At 43.3% G+C, this 20,644-nt stretch overlaps 1 protein-coding gene across 3 annotated transcripts in view; it reads right to left on the reverse strand.

The window, feature by feature from the left end:
• The window catches only part of SLC9A8 (solute carrier family 9 member A8), a 56,342-nt gene that overhangs the window by 8,213 nt on the left and 27,485 nt on the right, over window positions 1-20,644 (reverse strand). For 2 of the 3 annotated variants that reach the window (XM_081867753.1, XM_081867751.1), the window contains exons 4-11: window positions 20,267-20,325; window positions 16,584-16,667; window positions 15,053-15,154; window positions 10,047-10,081; window positions 8,635-8,778; window positions 7,717-7,855; window positions 5,495-5,600; window positions 1,229-1,345 (exon numbers count right to left, since the gene is read on the reverse strand). In XM_081867753.1, coding sequence (XP_081723879.1) covers window positions 1,229-1,345; window positions 5,495-5,600; window positions 7,717-7,855; window positions 8,635-8,778; window positions 10,047-10,081; window positions 15,053-15,154; window positions 16,584-16,667; window positions 20,267-20,325 — 786 coding nt within the window. The remainder of the gene's footprint in view (window positions 1-1,228; window positions 1,346-5,494; window positions 5,601-7,716; window positions 7,856-8,634; window positions 8,779-10,046; window positions 10,082-15,052; window positions 15,155-16,583; window positions 16,668-20,266; window positions 20,326-20,644) is intronic. The other variant, XM_081867752.1, reaches the window with a different exon arrangement.

Consider the following 20,644-nt stretch of genomic DNA (forward strand, 5'->3'; position numbering starts at 1 on the left):
GAAGAGATACTCCCCTGGCTACAGGAACATTTCTCTCTCTCCTTCTCTCTCTGCCTATAATTCATGTCTCTGAATGGCTTTAAACGGTGGTTAGATGAATTCAGATGTGATCGTTCTGGCAGCGGATGCTACCCAAGGTATCCTAAGTGTCCAAGTTCACAGGCAGGGGAGGCGATTAGCAGGTCCTGAGGGACAACAGCAGAGCTGAGACATCACCTCTGTGCCCCCACTGCTGGCTCTCCCAGAAACATCTGGATATGCAGTGATGTCCAAGACACTGAACTAGATCAGGGATGGAGAATCTGTGACTCTTCAGATGTTGCTGGACTCTAACTCCCATCATTCCTAGTCATGCTGGTGGGGGCTGATGGGAGTTGGAGTCCAACAACATCTGGAGGGCCGCAGGTTCACATCCCTTAGATCCAGTGAGACTCTTATGATAACTTGAAACCACTGCTACTTGCTCAAGGTGGGGTGCAGGGTTTTCTTCCTTGCCATTTGATCCTAACAACAATCCTGCGAGGTAGGTTAGGATGAGAGACAGTGAGTGACTTGTTCAAGGCCACCCCTTGAGCTTCATGGCTGAGTGTGGATTTGAACCCTGGCCTCTCGAGTCCTAGTCCAGCACTCCAACCACTAGGCCACACTGCCTCTCACGCATCATGCTGTGCAGAATAACTCCTAACCACACTGCCCTGAGCTCCATGGCAGGATACAAATGTGAGAAACAATTCCCTGGTCAGGGGTTTTTAATGTCTGATGCTCTATTGAGTTTCAGTTTGTTGGAAGCTGCCCAGTGGCTGGGGTAACTCAGTCAGATGGGCAGCATATAAATGATTATTATTAATAATAATAATACAGTCATACCTTGGATCCCAAACGCTTTGGTACTCAGACATTTTGGCTTCCGAACGCCGCAAACCCAGAAGTGAGTGTTCTGGCTTGTGAACGTTCTTTGGAAGCTGAACATCTGAAGGGGCTTCCGTGGCTTCCGATTGGCTGCAGGAGCTTCCTGCAGCCAATGAGAAGCCACGCTTTGGTTTCCGAACGTTTTGGAAGTCAAACGGACTTCCAGAATGGATTCCATTTGACTTCCAATGCACGACTGTAATAATAATGGCAAGCCAGTCTATAGCTACATGAGAGCTACATGAGTGTCTGGATAATCAGGAATTGTTTGAATAGCTGAAGTTCAGATTAAGGAGAACAAGAAGAAGACAGCATCTACCACACATGAAAGCAACGGTCCTCAGTGTCTGCTGCATTAGGATCTGTGTAACCGGCGAGAGGTTATGGTGAGTGTAGTGAGACATCACGATGCCAGAGAACAAGATAGCCATGATACCTGGAGAAACAACAGCACAAATCAGATAAATATTATTTCACGTATCAATGCATAACCTTACAAATCTCCCCCAGCTCTTGCTCATCCCAGACCAATTAGCAAAACATCAACACTGCTCTGTGATGCAGAAAACGGAACGGGGAAAATAAATCAGGAAGTGAGCCCTACTCCACCTTTGGGTGTAAGTTGTTGCATCGACATTGTACAGTTAGTTTGGCCAGCTGCCAAAGGCGCCTCAATCATCTGGTTCAACCTGGGCAAACATAGCCAAACTTGTCACTGTCAGGCTTAAAGGACATTTTTATGAGCTCTAAAAGCACAGAATATATAAATGCAAGGGCTTCCTTATTCCTTTCAAAATCGGAGACAGCTCAGAGGATGGATGCTGATGTTTAGGCATCTTTGAGATTAATAGGAGGCAGTCCCTGCTTATGACGGAGCCTCAGGTTTGTGCTGGAGCTCCTAAAGCACTTTGGATCGGGCTGCATCACCGTATGAGAGGCTGAATCCACATGTTTTCTGCCTTAGGGATAGAAGAGCTATAAATCAAAACATCTACAGGCCAGGAAACGGCACCATCTGTCCTTCCACAGCATGCGCTGCCCAGATTTCAGGGGGGAAAGCTTGCAAGAAACCAAGAAGGAAATAAAATATTTTCTGGGATAGCAGATAATGCTGGACTGCATACAGTCTGTGAATATATTGCATTTCGTCATCAACAACATCCTCACTCTTAAACAGTTACCCTTCAATGCAATTAGTAAGTCAGCTCAGGGGGTGGGAGGGGCATAAACTGAAGTGGTCCCTTCAAGATGAGCACATTTATTGTGGCACAAGGTTTCCTAGGTGAAAGCCCACTGAAACCCAGAAAGCACTTTAACTCAGTACCCTGTTTAGCAAAAGCAGTTTAAAGGACTGGTGAGGTTTGGCTACAGCTTGGTTGAACTAGAATGGAGAAGAATATGGCTCAGAGCAAGTTACTTTGAGCATTATAACCTTGCTGATCAGCTCAGTTGGTTAGAGCATGGGGCTGATAACGCCAAGGCCACAGTTTGATCCCCGTATGAGTGCATTTTCTGGCATTGCAGGGGGTTGGACTAGATGATCCATAGGGTCCCTTCCAGCTCTAATTCTATGTATGTAGTTTGGGACTTTGAGTCAAGGTTGGAGTCTACTATAATTACAGAAGCCCAATTTTTTTTTTGAGTTGATGCTTCTTAGCAACTTAGTTTCGAGAGACTATTTTTTTAAAGATTTCAATTGTTAAAACAAAATTTATATAAGATTTACTGCATAACTTGTGATTTATCAAACTAAAGGCATCTTGCCAACTATTCAGCAGGTGAACTCATTCAAGCTTCTACAGAACTGATTTTTTAAATTTATTTTTTCAAGCAGACAGAAAAGTGGGTTGAAGGTAGCTAAAGCCATGATTCTTTGGCATTTTCCCCCTCCCAATTGTGACTGTGGTCTCAGAGGCCATCTGAAAGTACACTGAAGATCCTGAACTATGGTTTTAAAGCTAAGCCCATTGATTCAAAGTCCCTGTGTACTTTCTATGTATTCACAGAGCTGGAGGAAGCAGGCGGAGATATTTTCCAGTAGGGAAATCACCGCATGTACCATCCACGAAAGTGAGATCACACATGACACGTCACCAAACTCCACCTAGACAGCATTTGCCAAGCTCTGAGGAATTTCAGTCAGATGTGCAAGTGCTTGCACAAAGGAAATGAAAAACTTCCTATGCAATCAGGACTGGGCTACAGGAACAAAAAGGGGCCAAGCCCCTGCAGCATTAGAACACAGATAGTGATCTGATAGTAGCTGACAGGCTCAGTAAACCTCAGTGTTTCCATAATCCCTTGGCTGATTTTTTAAAAATGCTCAGTTACGTAATAACTCAATTTGCCCAATGTAATTCCTAACACTTCATTAAGTGTTTATTAAATCACTGAATGGGCTCCAAATTTCAAATTATTAATAGTTCCACGGTTTCCCAGATTTCATCTGGGATGCACTGCTTCAGAAGGGTAAACATGGGATCATTGGGGTCGCCTCAGGATGGGGAAGTATTTAAAGAAGGCTGATCACCGAAGAATTGATGCTTTTGAATTATGGTGCTGGAGGAGACTCTTGAGAGTCCCATGGACTGCAAGAAGATCAAACCTCTCCATTCTGAAGGAAATCAGCCCTGAGTGCTCACTGGAAGGACAGATCCTGAAGCTGAGGCTCCAATACTTTGGCCACCTCATGAGAAGAGAAGACTCCCTGGAAAAGACCCTGATGCTGGGAAAGATGGAGGGCGCAAGGAGAAGGGGACAACAGAGGACGAGATGGTTGGACAGTGTTCTTGAAGCTACCAGCATGAGTTTGACCAAACTGCGGGAGGCAGTGGAAGACAGGAGTGCCTGACGTGCTCTGGTCCATGGGGTCACAAAGAGTCAGACACAACTAAATGACTCAACAACAACAACAACAGGATGGGGAAGAGCTTGAAAATTGTATGTGCCAATACACAAGTGTTGCCATCATAAGTGAAATGGAAGTGGTCATCAAAAGAGCTGCTTCATGTCTGCCTTAGATGAATTAGATTCACTGTGTAAGTTGTTAGCAGTCATCCATCATGCCTCCTATGGAATCATAAAGGAACAACCAGAAAGGGAAGGAATAGGGCACCTCTTACATGTAAAGCAAGATGGATTTTAAGCTCTGATGCTTGAGATGAATGGCAGGCAGGCTTAGATGGAACAGACACATCAGAGAGCCACCGTGGTGCAGAGGTTAGGGCGTTAGACTAGGATGTGGGCAACCAGGGTTCGAATCCCCACTCAGACATGAAGCTCACTGGGTGAGCCTGGGCCAGTCACTGTCTCTCAGCCTAGCCTACCTCACAGGGTTGTTGGGAGGATAAAACAGAAAGAACTGTATGTGCCATCTTTGAGCTTCTTGGAGGAAAGGTGGAAATAAATGTAATAAGAAGAACTATAAAACTTGTGGCAAATCAAATGGGAGTTTTCTTCAGTATCTGAAGAAAGAATGAGGGAGAATGTTTCAAATTCTATAAGCAGAAACCACCACTATTTGACTGTAATCTTTCATACCCACCCACCTGTGATTATAATAAATGCAAATGGACTTGTGTCAAGTCACAACACCCCAGATGCTTTAGAGAAATGGTCAGAGGAGCACTTAGGCTCCTTACATTACGTTTCATGATGATTAAACATGCATTTCCTTCCAAGTCTTAATGCAAGATCCCTTATTTGGTGGCAGGGGCAGGGGGTGGGTAGGAGAGTAGGATTGGTGTTAAAAACAGGAGATTGTGTTCCAATGTTCCATTATATCAGACTCTGGAAAGGGACCTGGGTTTCCTGAAGCACCCTTCTTGGTGCTAATGTAGCATTAGCCTTGGGACTAATGTAACCACACGGGTTACATTATGAGCAAAAAGTGTTGGAACCGACTACAAAGCAGGCTTAGATCCATCAATACGGAGAGAGGTTCCTCATCTTCTCTTCCTATCGACATGACTGAGTTCAACCAAGAACAGACACTTTATTTATACTACCTGAGTATCAACTTCAAACAACACATGGCTCTTGTACAGATGTTCTTTCTTCTACCTAAAATGTACAGCCTGAGTACACACCCCACCTTGTTCCTTCCCCTGGGTAAAAGTAACTCAGAGCAACATCAGGTTTATATGTATTGGGGATTTAAACCCACTATCCATCCTCTCTCTTTCAGTCTCAGACTGGAAGTTGGGTTCCAGGACACAAATAAACCAGGCATTAGTCTTGGTTAGGTATTACCTTCTACCCTGAGCTACTGGGGTAGAACAAAAGCATGCACTGATCTGAAACAGTGCATTTCCCCCATTGTGGAGTTCCTCCACAAAATGTACTAGGGCTCAAGCAACCTCCAGAAGTAGCAGAAGAGCTTTTTATTTGGATGCAACATAGTGGACACAGAGTCTACAGACTGAAGACTCTGTAGCACAAATTTGGCGCATGAGCTCTACAGCCCTTGCAGAAAATTGTGGACAAGAAATATGCCAAAGAAGCAGAAAGTTCTGACGATCCCAACAGACTGTATATCTTTTTGACAATCTCAAGAGGCCTTGGGCTTATTCGTTTTGCAACTTACCTGAGAGAGAAATGCCTTCTGCAAGTCCGTACGGAAGATAAGCAAAGATGATCATCATTCCAAACTCCAGGGAAGGAGTTTTCCGTAAATCAATATGCTTCAGCACGTTAATATCAAAGAGTTAAGCAAAATAAAAGAAAGATACGGGAGCAGGAAAATCGGACAAATAGAAAAACAGTTCTTTTTTAACCAGAGGAGAACAAGAGGGCTGGGGGTGGAAGTCCCATAGTGAACCAATATATAGGACCCATGAGATATACCCTGTGCAAAGCAGAGTTCTGGTATTCTTCTCTACATGCTGTATAGTGCAGGGGCAGGCAATGTTGTACACTCCAGATATCCAAGTCCCATCAGCCCCAGCAAACATGACCAATGATCATGGATGGTGAGAGTTGTAATCCAACATCATCTGGAGGGCACCACATAGGCCATGCCTGATATAGTTTCAGGTAGAACAACAGATGCTGTTTTCCTGCCATGTGGTGATGCTCTGTTGGAAGAATCGAATTTTAAAGGCTCCAAGAAGCAGGGCAGGTCCACTCTGCATACAAATACCTGGTTTGCACAACACACTAGGCCAAATCACGGTTTATCAACATCACACAACTGTGCAGGCTCCTGGAGTGGAGCTCACTGGTCCTTTTTGATGCCACGTGGCACTAAGCCAAGGTTTGCCCTAGTATGTTGTCCGAACTGGGACAAGCAGCTGGCTAAGCTCTCTCCTCATTCGCCACAAGGTGAAAGCAAGGACTTGTCCATTAATTTCAGTGGCTCTACTGCGAATATGACTTAGTAGGATATCCCCCTGTGTTTTTCACCTTGCAAACTACACTGGAATCAGTCTGGGGAAGGACAGTATAAGAAATGCTTTACTAAATAAATAAAATTATTAGAAAGCCTGTGACCCAGAAACATGCTTTCTCATCCAAATCATTCAACTGTATGATGATAACAAATAATCTAAGTTGCCTTTTGCCTTAACACATTATTATGCTCCAGAGGTAAGGTACTACTTTTTGAAATGGAAAAATTTAATAGAAGGGAAACTGAACTACTCGCCTCCTCGTTTTTGTTCTTCTGTTATCAGTTGTCAATGATCAAAAGATGAAAAGGTCATCTTCCCACCAACGCAGCTCAACCACAAAGGTTAAATTTTACAAAACAACCCCATTCAGTGTTTGCATTAGGAATGACATGAAAAAGACCCTTTGGCTAAAGTTTGCTTTATATATATATATATATATATATAACCTATTTCTTTATTTACATTAAAAATATACTCTGCCTTTGAAATATACATGCACTGCACTATTTTGAAATCGCCAGCTTGTTTTCCATTTTTTTCCCTCCAGAAATCTTTTAAAGCTGCTTAACTGGTGTTGAATTACATACCACCTGCACTTCCCTGAGTTTGCAAGGTGAAGTCAGTTAGAGATGAAGTCAAGCACCATTAAGAACGCAAGACTATGTCAGCACAAAGGAGACACAATCTCTGCAACTCTAGATGCGGCTCTAGTGGAGGGACTCTGGAGTTCAAGCTAGTATGGAAAGCCAATTCAGTTTTACATAAATCCTTAATGAATGAGAATGATGGCCCAACAAGCCGTATATACATTTGGGGCTATGATGCACAATTAATCTTTCCCTTTCTCTTCCCCTCCCCCTCCACACCCCCCCCAAGAGTTGAAGGACAACTTAATAAGCATTGAATCATATGAAGCTATAGTGGGAGGGGAGGAATTTCCCCAAATTGGGCAGAAGAATTTCCCTAAATTGGGCAGAAGTGGGGCAGAATCCCTAATCTGCTTATGGGATGTTTTATACATATGAAAACTGGAGCATATGCTAACAAAAATGACCTATTACTGAAAATGGAATTAATGCATTAGGACTAGCACAGCAAACAATCAGCATATTTATACCCCTCTATTAGTATGTGTGATGAGCTATTATACAGTAGCTTATGCCTTAATGAGAGCTGCATAGAAATGCAACGGTTTAATGCAATCCAAAATCACTGCCCACTGGCACTGCTACAATTAAAAACGAAATGGAAGAGAGGGAACAGAATGCCAACAAAAAGGCTTTTGAGGTTTTGGGGTTTTGTTTTGTTTTTTTAAAAAAGATAATCTCCATATGAAACATGACCGAGGGTCATTATTAAAATGGAAAGGCATTCTGCTTTATGCATCTGCTTTACTTTACCTAAAAGCGAAGGATATTACTGCAGAAATAAGGCCGGTCAGAGTTCCCAGCGCTGCGGAACCAAAGAACATCTTCAGAAAGTAACCCAAGGCCTGCAGAAAAGTTTGCCATCCACTCACATCTGACGTATGTTCTCTTGTCAAGCCTTCTGCTGTGCTGGGAACAATTAAAAAAAAAAGGACAAGGAAAGAGGCTACATATTTGAATCTTATGACTTGCAAGCTCCGCACCATAAAAAAACCCCTCATCAACCTGTATTTCTTTGTTGGAACTGCTCTTAAAATGCTTTTACTGTGATATAACAAGTAGAATGTCAAGAGGCATTAAATCAAGTGCTGATGCAATCCCGCCCCCCCAGGGGGGAAACACAGCTTTACTAAAAAAACAACAATAATCTGGAAGTCTAGCTTCGCTTTTTGTGATGCTCTTAAGCAATGGTACAAAATAAGCCCGGAAGATGCCTGCTGCAGCAAAATAGATGGGAATATGTCTAAGCAAAGAGGAGATGCACTTTTTAAGAATAAACCCACCAGCAGAAGGCCCGGACACACACACTCTCTCTCTCTCTTTCTGTGTGTGTGTGTTACAATGCTGGATAGAGCGTGCCTCCTTGGAAAATGTTATCTACGAAAAAAGGTGCTCTTTCCTTTGATCAACAAGGTAGGTGAGAATGTGGGAGGGAAGCATTCTGTGTGTAAGCACGGATCAAAGGAAAAAGGCAGATCAGGACATTGGAGGTGAATAAAACTGGAAGGCTGAGACCCTTGGGATTATAAACAAAGCATCAGGCCATAAAGCTAAGTACACTTGGGGAATAGGGCTATTTCACATGTTGTCTGGAGGCAAATGGGGGGGGGGGTCCCAACAGCAAAATGCTGCAGCCAAAAATCACAACTCCCTGACAAGCATAGAGGAACATTATGGCACGTACTTACTTTGTTAACACAATTGAGACAGCATCGTTGAGAATACTTTCCCCAAAGACCAACATGTTAAGCACAGGATCCACATTGAGAGCATTAAAGATAGCAATGGTAGCTACTGGGTCGACAGCGGAGATCAGGGAGCCAAAAGCAAAGCTGTACAAAAAGAAATAAACAAAAGTGTTAGCATTGTTTTCGACCTATTTAACGCTGCTGTGCATGTAATAATAAGCATCGCTGAGCAGTCCTGGGATGCATCAATGGATTAAAAAAAATAAATCAGTTTTAACGGGAGTGACTTTTCACACCGGAAGACAACAGCTACCAAAAACTAAGTGGCAATATCCTTTTCAAAATCCTTTTGATCCATCTGTTAAGTGAAATAAACTATTACCAGATCAAATGTGTGTGTCTGTGTGTCGCTTTGAACTGATTCTCACCATGTTACTAATTCAAACTGAAGGTTGTGAGCATCCTGGAGCAACTCAGTCGGATGGGTGGGGTACAAATAATAATAATAATAATAATAATAATAATAATAATAATAATAATAATTTAGAACAGGGCACTGTTAACAAAGAAAGGAGCAGCTGGGAAAGTTCTGCTACCCATTAACTGGGCTACCCATTAACTGAGTGAAAACCAGCAGGCATTATCTCGCCAGTGATAATCATAAGTTGAGAAATCATTTACACCTGCTTTTCAGATTTCTCAGCAGTTGCACTTCTGCTTTTGCAAGTACATATTTTTGATCAAACGCCCCCCATATTTAGCAGTAGTGGCTTGTACCCCCTGGGAGGGTAGGGCAGAAGGCAAGGTGACCAACAGCAGGTGCAGCCTGCGGCAATGGCAGGCATAGCCAACTAATTCTAGTTTTGTCTCCACCCTCCCCTCCTCTTTGCTGAGATCTACAAGCGTAAAACAGAGTTTAAGAAGGAAGAAGTCGATAGGCAGTCCTGCTCCTTGGATTGGTTGCAGGTATGAAGGCATGGAAGTGGGGGCTGGTTGAGGGTAGATCCCGCTTTCCCTAAGGGAGCAGTATTTGCAATGGTTACCCATGCCATTTCTCTTTAGACACAAAGCCTCACTATTAAGTGATGCTTAATAACAAGCCAACTGAAACATTATAATTAATACAGAACAAAGTGGTGCAGATGAAACTAAGGTGACTGGAAGGGCTCAGTACAGAATTGTGTCCTCCTTCTCCTGCATGCCCTGCCCTCCCTGGCACAAATTTCCACATTAGCCATAGTTAAGAACTCAATCAGCATGGAATGAGCTGTGGTTGCAGGTAGTTGGGTTCCCACCTTTCGAGGATCTGCCAACCACTCTTCAAATAAGAACCAATTTCATCAAGAGGTATCATTTTGGAGAATCTCTTGCACAAATAATAGATAATGACACAGATTCTGCCAAAAGCTTACCTGTCAGTCATGTTGAGCTTATAAATAACATCAGCCTAGAGGGGGGAAAACAACGAAAACAGAAAAAAAGACTTAAAAAATTAACTTTTGTGCTTTAAAAAAACCTGTATTTTTGTGCCATGAAAGAGGCATGCGTCCTAGAAAATTCTGACAAACGAGAACACTTACCATCACAGCTCATACATCCTAATTAATTTATATACTGCCATAGTGTGAAAAGCAGATTCTGTAAAAGACTGAGAACACTGAAGACCAGATAACTATTTGGCATTACGGATCAGAATCTTAATTTACTGTTCAGAGAAGTATAAGGAAGCAGCACAGCTTGCTACAGCAATTTTGTTTAAAAAATGAACCAAAACAGGATCAGATATAGTATTAGACAGTACAGTAACCCCACAACATGTGTCTATAGCTAAAATTGTCAAAACACACTGGGTGCAATAGCAGGTGGGATTGACAAAGTCCCTTTTCCCGGACAACTACCCCGTTTCCGCCCTCTGTTTAATTTTTAATTTTTTCCAATGCATACAAGTTAAATGCTAATGAATGTGTCATGGGCTGATTGGATGCAGCGGAATGGTGGGGGGAATCAGCTAGGGAATCCCCAAGGGAAGAAGACTCAGAGCCTGGGGAGTGGTGGTGGGATGAAGACAAGTGGTCAGAGGGAGAAGAGGGAGAAGCCTGGGAGGAGGAGGTGTCGAAAGATGAAGAGGTAACAGGGCTTAGTGAACAGGAAGTGTGTGTAGCAAAGAGAAGTCCAGTATCATAAGCTGCAGCAGAAGAGGAGGGAGGCCAAGAGGTAGATATGAATCAGGCTAGTGAGGAAGTGTGGGGGTCTCTTCCTCTTGCTGTGATCAACTTTGCTCCCCATTGGTCTCCCAGGACCAGTAGAGGCATGAAGTGAGAGGAGCAAAGATAGGCCTGCCGACACAGTCACAGATTGCCTAGGGAAAACCCTGGAGAGGAGGAGACTTAGGCAGCTGTGGGAAGGTGGGGACCTTTAGTCTCTGCAACTGCTTCATAGGAGCAGTTTTTCTAATAAAGAATTAACTTCACCAACTCTGTGTGATTTACAACTGGTTTGCTTCTGACAAAGTGTTATTTTGACACCTAGAGAAGGGTTGGTGGAACATTTCCAACTCAAGAGCTATATTTCCTCTTGGCTAACCTTCTGAAGGCTGCATGCCTATGGTAGGAGGAGCCAGAGGCAAGAAGTGGGTGGAGCAAAGGGTGTGACAGAAGTTAACCATGAAAGTGCCAGAGAGAGGGGGGGAGCAAACAGGCAGACAAACTAGGCAATCTAGGCAAACATGAGAATTATACCTCATTCAAGTACACATTATTGAGGTGGACACAGAGCAAGGCCAAGGGGGCCTGGCATGAGTAGAGTCCTGAGGGCCAGATACAGAGGCCTGGAAGGATGCATTTGGCACCTGGGCCTGAGGTTTCCCATCCCTTCCCTAGAGCACATTGCACAAAATAAGAGAGCCACAGAAGGCTATATATTGCCATCATGCTTAACAGAAAATAGAATAAAATGTAGTATGGCACAGAATCATAGAACTGCAGAGTTGGAAGGGACCCCAAGGGTCATCTAGTCCAACCCCCTGCATTGCAGGAATCACAGCTAACATAACATGCACGAGAGTGGGATGCTAACAGAAATAAATGGATCATAGAAGACTATGGAGAATGAGGTGGTCAAGAGATGCTTTACTGAGGTGAATCAGAAGACCACAGAAGGACTGATCCCCTGCTGACTACAACGAATGATAAATTACAGGGTGCGAAAATGGGCGGTGGTGGTTTTCTTGGCACATTTGGAATCAAACTGGACAAGACATAAGAAATCTATTAATAGATATCCTGGTATTTCCTTAAAAGGGGAGGAGAGAAGCAGCTACTGAGGGCAGGAGGGAGATTAGGATAATAGCACTGAGGGAAGGGGCTTAAGCCTTTTGTCTACACAATTTTCCTAAAATAAATCCTCTCTCCTGAAACTGCTATTTGCCTCATTGGGAAACATGTCTGGGTAAATGCAAGACTTAAACTTGGTATGGGACAATGAATGTGACAATGCTGTGATCGGTGAAGGGGCTCAAATGAGGAGACTAAGCTATCCACTTAGGTTATACAACACTTTTAATGAGGGACGGGGGAAGATCCGAATTAATTAAAATATATCTGCAAGGCAACAGTAAAGAGCACATTTGCTTGCAGAAGCATGAGTCGTAAGCAGAACAAGCAAATTACTTGCTCATACTTTGCCATGTTCATAATATAAGCAAGCTCTTATACAAGAAACAGATCTGAAGGGCAAAAGCAAGGAAGATGTATGACCACTTGAAAAAGGCTGGTTCTCCTGCGACATTAAATCGTGGTTAAAATAAGCTATGCCACTGAAATCACAAGCACTACGCTCCTTCTACACTCCTGCTGGGAAAGAAGCCATGGTCTGGCTTGTGTTACCCGAACCTTGTTTCACTCAAACTACGAGCGCTAAGTGGCTTCCCTTGTGGTCTGTTTGGGATGAAACAAACCATGACCCTGCGTTCAGAAAAAAAAGTAAGCTAGACCATGCAGAGGCAGATTTAGGGGAGCGCAAAACCCGTTCAGCTGCACTGGGTGCAGTGCCTCAGGGGCACCGCAACTATGAGTTAGACTGGAGCATGAGAGGAGAGGCAGGGGGCGCAGAATTTTGTGCAGCTGGTTCTTCCTGCATAAGTGCATAACCTTGCATCAGTCCCAACTGAAATTTATTTTGTTAGCTTTGGCTTACAATTGTAAATTTATAGACATTTCATTGCAATGATTGGTTTTATTCAAGGTGTAAAATACCACATTTTTATCTTTACAGTTGTAACAGTATTTTATACATTGCCCTGGGTGCCTCAATGGCAGAAACGATATTATGATTATTATTTTTTGGCAAACACAGCATGAAAGTGATATGAAAAGTTGACTTACAATGGCTCCCTTGCAAAGACTGCTGGACACATTGCAAAGTCTCTCTCTTTCTGCTCTGTGTACAATGGCCCTCTGGGATACCGTAGTCTAGGGCAGGGTTGACTTAACCATGATGCTAGGTAAGGATTCAGTCCCTGCTGTGGTGTAATTAACTACCAAGAGTTCCCCAGTGTGAAAAATTTGCTTTCTTTCCCTTTGCACTGGGATTTATTAAAAGTCTCTGCAGTTCAGAATACAGTAACTGCTTAAAGTAGTATAAGGCAGAGGAGCAACTACTGGGTGGTATACAACATTAGTCATACATAGGCTCAGTGAAATTAATGGGCTTAGGTCCATTGATTTCAGTGTGCCTACTCTGAGTATAACTAACATCACCAGCTGTTTCTTCCTCATGTAAAATACCAACACGGTCAGCATGAAAAGCTGAATACAGTGGTACCTCGAGTTACAAACTTAATTTGTTCCAGAAGTCCATTCTTAACCCAAAGCGTTCTTAACCTGAGGCACGCATTCCCTACATAGGCCTCCTGCGGCCCTGGAAGTGGATTGCATTCATATCCTGGGGCAAAGTTCGCAACCCGGGACACCTACTCCCAGGTTTGTTGAGTTCGTAACCCGAAGCATTCGTAAGCAAGACTGTTCGTAACCCGAGGTACCACTGTACCTGTAATGTGTAAGATGGAGATGATAACTTGTTGAAGGTGCTTCTGATCAGTCAGTAGAGCATGAAACTCTTCATCTCAGGGTTGTGGGTTCGAGTCCCACATTGGGCAAAAGATTCCTGCATTACAGGGGCTTGGACTAGATGACCCTCATGGTCCCTTCCAATTCTATAATCCTATAATTCTATGAATGCCCAGGTGGGGGTGGGGTTCGAGAGGAAAAGGAAGGGAATACTCTAATATGCCAACAAGTTACTGTAAAATTTCTGTATACACACATCTATGAAATTTATCTAAAAATAAATTATTATTTTTTAAAAAGAATTTCCTCAGCACTTCTGGATATTTCTCTCTTGCTTTTTGCCCCTGTGGGAAGGTAGTTTCTGAATCCCTCATGTCATTCAGCTTGGCCCTATTCCTAGATCAACATCACCAAAGACACTTTGATCCTGGTACGAAGCAACATTCAGTCCAAGAGGGAATGTGGATTTCTGAAGGTTGCGTCTGACATTACACTGATCTGCTTGACAAATCAGCCAGAGTAACAGCCCAACCCCGCACCCCGAATGTCATCACAGTCAAACACTATGCTGACCCAATTACAGATAGGTAGCCGTGTTGGTCTGCCATAGTCAAAACAAAACAAATTCCTTCCAGTAGCACCTAAAAGACCAACTAAGTCAGTTCTTGGTATGAGCTTTCGTGTGCATGCACACTTCTTCAGATACACTGAAACAGAAGTTTCCAGACCCTTCTATATAGTGAGAAGGTGGGGAGGGGTATTACTCAGAAGGGTGGTGGGAATGGGTGATTGGCAGATAGCTGTGATGAGCCTGTTGACGACTCTTAACGACTGCAATAGGTCTTACAGGAAAAAGCAAGGGGTGAAAAGGTGAAAAATGGCTTTGTCATGTATAATGAGATAAGAATCCAAGGTCTTTGTTCAGACCAGGTTTCTCCATGGTTTTGAGTTTGGTGATAACTTGTAATTCAGCAGCTTCTCTTTCTAGTCTATTTCTGAAATTCCTTTTTAGTAAAACAGCTACTTTGAGATCTTGTATAGAATGTCCTGGGAGATTGAAATGTTCTCCTACTGGTTTCTCTGTCTTGTGATTCCTGATGTCCGATTTATGTCCGTTTATTCTTTGGCGTAAGGTCTGGCCTGTTTGTCCAATATAGAGAGCTGAAGGACACTGTTGGGCCAAGTCTGCTTGCTAGTTGTGTGTCTGAGATGCCAATCTTTCCAGCGCCACAAAGTCTCATGTCTTCAGCCACTTCTGTCCACAATCCTGTATGTGGGTCAAAGGACCCAGCCCTTGGCAGCGGCCCAATATTTCACACCACAACAAACAGCATGCACTCAGGCGACCTCACCTGACCCAAGAAGTAGATTCCTCCACCGACAATGAAAGCCGAAATTGCTGTCCCAATCACAGAAAACAGAGTGATGGAGCCGATGTTCTGAAAGAAGTTGCCCTAAAAACAGGTGGAGGGGAGGAACAAACAATAGTGAGGTTAGAGAGGACTTAAATCTGGGTGAGGAATCATCTGGGTTCAGATCCGAAACCTGGAAGCTGAGCCTCTGAACGCATGAAGTAATAATAAAGAATAATGTATTGGAGAAGCACAGAATGTGTTTGCCCATGAGTAAGTAAACAGAGCTCAGCCATGCATGGCTAGGATTAGCAGACAGGGCTTTCAGAACCTGGGGCGTTGACTTTTAGGAAGGCCTAGCATCTCATGTTCTTAGAAGCTAATTGCAAAGTGCAGACATTTTTTCATTCTGTTAGAGCAAACAAAGAACCAAGTGCTTTCACAACTGTTTGGTTTTAAAGCTGCTGGGGCACTTACATGCCCCACCCCGATGAGAGCAATCAGTGTGCAGAAACAAGGCTTTCTCCAAGATGAAATAGATCACTGGCTGGTGGTACAGATTGTTGCCACCCACCTCGCCCAACAAACTGCCTGTGTAGCTGATGCAAGGAGGTGCAATCTTGGTGCTTCCCTTCCTCAGATCAGTACTGATATGATTATTAAATGCATTTGAGCCAGATGAACCAAGACTAAGGTACAGTGGTGCCCCGCAAGACGAACGCCTCGCAAGACGGAAAACCCGCTAGATGAAAGGGTTTTCCGTTTTGGAGGCGCTTCGCTAAACGAATTTCTCTATGGGGTTGCTTCGCAAGACGAAAAAATCTTGCGAGTTCCCGCGGGTTTCCCCCCGCTTTTTCCCCCCTTTCCTAAGCCGCTAAGCCGCTTATCAGCTGTTCCGCTGATAAGCCGCCTCTCAGCTGATCGCTAAAAGCCGCTAGACCGCTAATAGCGCTAATCCGCTAAGCCGTCAATGGGCTTGCTTCGCAAGAGGAAAAAACCGCTAGACGAAGAGAATCACGGAACGGATTAATTTCGTCTTGCGAGGCACCACTGTACTCTCTTTCCCCTACTTCAGGAAGCACTCTGGAATTCTGCCCTGTTGGAATCTTTCTTTAGCGGATCTAGTGGAATCTGGTGGACTGCAATGCTGGTATTGGGCAGGGAGATAGTCAGGCCTTGCAACAAAGGACTGAACTAGATCGCTCTTTGGTTTTGACTTTTTTGGATCAAGGCATAAGTAATGAAGGCATGGTAATGAAAGATACAAGCCTCAATATTAGGATTAGGCTGGTTCAAACTTGTATGAATGGCCCATCACATCATTGAGGTATCATGATGAGAAATTAACATTCTGTCTTTCCCAAGAGTTTCCAGCACTTTAGTAGCTAAGTGATGTGTGAGCCAACCCTCAGATACACTTGACATAAAACGATGAAATTTTAGTGAATGTCTCCTGTCAACTCCAATGTAGCTGTAATCACAGCACTGCCCAAGACACAAACATAGCTACAAAGGATCTACGATTTCTCACCTTGTGTAATGAATACCCAGATTCAAATATAATTGGTGGAAGTAAAAGAAGGAAAAACATATTTGGCCGAAACATTTCTTCTTCCTGTAAAATACAGCAGACAAAAAGATATATGAGAAGGAAATTTCAAGATCTGTAATAAAAAGGATAGCACACCTGGAACAAACAAACCCAACTCCAGCTTTTTTGAAGCGTCTACCAAAATGGGAATATTTTAAGAAACAAATACACTAGGAAAGGAATTTTATATTAATCTACCTCAAAACCCACCATAAAGGGGGCTTTAGGACAGCAAACATCCTCAGGATTACCTTTAAATTGCCTTTCATTCAACTGCTGAAAAAAGGAAGCACAAACTGAATTGCTACATCCAAATAAAAAGCGAGGGAAAGTGAGCCTACTGTGCCGCAAAAAACTACATTTCACTATAGGAAATACTGAAGCATTCTTATCTTTGGCTTTCAGAATCATAAATGCAATCAGTAATAAGTGGAACTTTAATATGGATGTGGAACTGTGATGGGTTCTGTCACTGTTTCTCACAGACATGCGCTACCTACATTGACAAAGGTGGCTCTCATACCATGGAAAGTCCTCCTTCCACAGTGTGGAGGCCACAACAGGTGCAGAAATTCCAGGCAGAGATGAGATACAGGAAATAACATTGTTCTTGTAGCTCAGCATCTGCACTGGTTCCTTATAGAAAGTAAGCATGTTTCAAAAGGCTTGCTTTGACCAAGAAGTCTTAAATGCCACATTTTACAATCCACAGGTACCACCCCTTTCCTAAAGCCCAGTCACGACACCTACCATCAGCTGGGAATACTCTTAATGGCATTTTATTGGTGAACTATAATGGACTATAAAGCAGCATGGTCACTTCTTGGTCCAGAGCTAAGAGATTTCCCTTTCTCTGACAAACACTAAAGAAAGAGTGTGCATTCTGACCCGTTAGATTATATCTGATCTTTACTGAGCATCTGTTTGTGGGGATATTATGTAACAATGAACATTCATCCTGATTTGCTTGAAGGGTGTTCATATGTCTTCCCTTTCGTCATCCATTCATCCCACATTGTTCAAAATTTCTCCATCACTTTCCTAACCGCAAAAAGTCGATTTCTTTTTTCAAGTGGATTTGTAGTGCTAGAGTGACAGAGTACTTTAATCCACTTTAATTGTTCCAGCTTTATGTGCCTGAACCACCCCCCTCCCACACACAAAATAGCGGAGGCACCCTAACCAACTGCGGCTGCATGACCCAAGCAACAGATTCACACTCATTATTCAGGGGCCATAGAGGTCAACTAGTAGCAATACTAAGGCTGCTTCCCCTTTTTCTGCCCAAACCCACTAAGGGAAACAGCTACATAAAATACACAATCTATAATGGTCCAGCACTGAAACCTCAAGTGTTTTCAGCATTGGCTCACTAGCCCAAACAGGTAACCTAGGCACAGGTGAAGATCCCACCAGGGAGAAAAGCAATAGCAAAGGAACTAGTCAATAGAGAGGGGTCAAAAAGGAAGTCAAGAACAAGAGTCAGGTAGATACTCCATAGTTAAAATGAAGGACAAGATAGTGGCTCTAGGGGAGAGTGGGGAATCAGGGAAGGTGTAGTAAGATGTTTTGAAACTCAGAATTGTGGCTCCAGGTCAAATCCTCAAATACTAAGTTATTCAGTGATCCACAAAGCTACACAGGAAGGACTAACAGCTGCTTTTTCCTCCAAATATTGCAAATCTCTGATATTAATATAATTGATTGAGCTTAAAAGCTCACATATTGTGGGTGTTGGGGAAAAAGCTTAACTCAGACAAATTGGTTTTAAACAGCCATTTGCCACACTTTCTGTTTTTTAAATGCTGCAAGCTGACATCAGCAAAACCATTCTGCCAATTTCTCATGGCTTTCTCCTGCATTTTATATTTACAAGTGCAACATTTGTACTGGAAATTACATAGGGCTGCAGATTTTTTAAGTGCTGACTTTTAAAGTCCGTCATTCCAATTGAATATCAGGCTTGTAAAGTGCTGATAACCCTTTTTTTAAAAAGAGCTGAACACATTTCGTGATTTGAAGTAGACCACATTTTTTATTATGATTCTTAAAAAAGAAATCTAAGCAACTAGGTATTGTTATATAACCATTACAGGTGGGATGGGGAATTGAATCAAATGGATGGAAAAGGGGGTAGATAAAGAGATATAGTGATATAAAAAGTGTAGAGAGAATTATCTCATTGTCTAGACAGATTATTTCCTGTTTCACAGTGAAGAGCTATTTTGCACCAGGGCGGAAGTGAAAGTTGCCCATAAAAATAAACAGAGACACCCAATACTTTAATATAGCTGGGATTAAGGACCAGGGTGTCCATCCCCACCTAATGTCAAAAACTCTATTATAGCACCCACCTTTTGCAATGCCCACCCCCAGGTAATTCATGAGGTGGAGACAGTAATCACTTTTAAACACCTCTTAATCCCTTCCCCAAACCATAAAAACTGGTGGCCATCCCCACATCCTGTGGCAAGGCAATTCCATAAAGTAATGATGTTTGCCACTCCAAGTAAGATCCCCAGCACCTCCAGTTTAAAGGTCTTTCATGGTAACAGGACCACAAAAAATTTCTTGGGAGATTCTGGAGAGCTGCAGTTAGGCAAAGCGGACAACACTTAGATTAGCACTGATCTGTTTGTATGCAAACTTCCTTCCCTAGCCATTTCTGAAACTAGACAAAAACGGACTGGGTCAAAGCACTGTGTAACTGCAGCAGCCTGTAGTGGGGAAACTGAAGCCCAATAGATGCTCCTGAGATACAAAAAGTAGTAGTTAAAGGTATAAAAGAGCATGGGGCTGGTTGGGAGCAGGCAGTTCTTAAAGTAGGGGTGGGGAACGTTCAGCCCATGGACAAAACTTGGCCCGCCGAGGCAGTTTTCCCCAAACCATGCCCAGTTGCCCCACAACTTATGACTTATGTGGCACCATATGTGATGTCATGCGAAGCCGTGGCTGTTGCACAGAGAGTTCAATCCTGCTTGGTTCAGATGCACCAGCCGGTCCCCGCTGGTGTGGCTGGTGTGCCCAAAACAGATAGGGTTGAACCTAAGTGCATATGCCTTAAAGGAACATGCTGGACAGTTTTTAGCTTCTGGCATTTTATTTTTCATTCATTGATTTGGCTCGTTTTTAGCAGCATTTCCAGGTTGGCTAGAGATGAAGAGTGCCCAGTTAAGTTATGTCGGAACTGTAAGTGACAACTTGTGCTGCCTGCCTCCTATCCTCTCCTGCATCTGGGCAGGAGGGAGGGAGAGAGGGAGAGAGAGGAGACTGTTGAACTGTGGGAAGGAAAATGAGCTGCAACTAGAAAATTATTAGGAATGGGACACACATCTCTCATAGTGCTAAAATCTGTGTGGCAGGGGTGAGGGTAGATGCAGGCAACTGCATTCCCCTTTCCGAGTCCCCTGGACTAGCCCAATGCTTCTTAAATGGTGATGCCCCAGGCAGCCGCTGTTGCTACTGCTTCTTTTGTTGGGCTGGGATGACCAGTGCAAGATTCATCCTGCTTCAGGGATACAAAGCAAGGAACCCTAAGTGGCGCTTCTTTGGCTTCCTCAAATTAAGCGCAGCATAAAAGATATGGTAAAAAAACCAAGAAGTTTAAAATGTTGTCAGAGTACCTTCCAGTTGGCTAGCTTTTGAGCTTCTATAATTTTTATAAATGCTCCCATGAGGATACCTAAAAGGAGAGAGAAAAGCACAATGTGAAACATGAAAAGCTTTGATCCATCAGAGTGTTCAGGCGCTCAGTTTTGTGTGAATGGGGAGCACAAAGATTTAGCGTGGTGTCGCCTCGCCTAAAGCACAATCCCGTGCACATCACAACTATGACTCAGCCCACCCCAGCCCCAAAACACAATTCCACAATCCAGGCAATGATAATCCATTTCATGCAAATACAGTCATACCTTGGAAGTCAAACGGAATCCATTACGGAAGTTTGTTCGACTTCCAAAACCAAAGGAAGCTCCTGCAGCCAATCGGAAACTGCGGAAGCC

This window comes from Podarcis erhardii (genome assembly GCF_964252035.2).
Source record: "Podarcis erhardii genome assembly, chromosome: 6".
Lineage (NCBI taxonomy): Eukaryota > Metazoa > Chordata > Lepidosauria > Squamata > Lacertidae > Podarcis > Podarcis erhardii.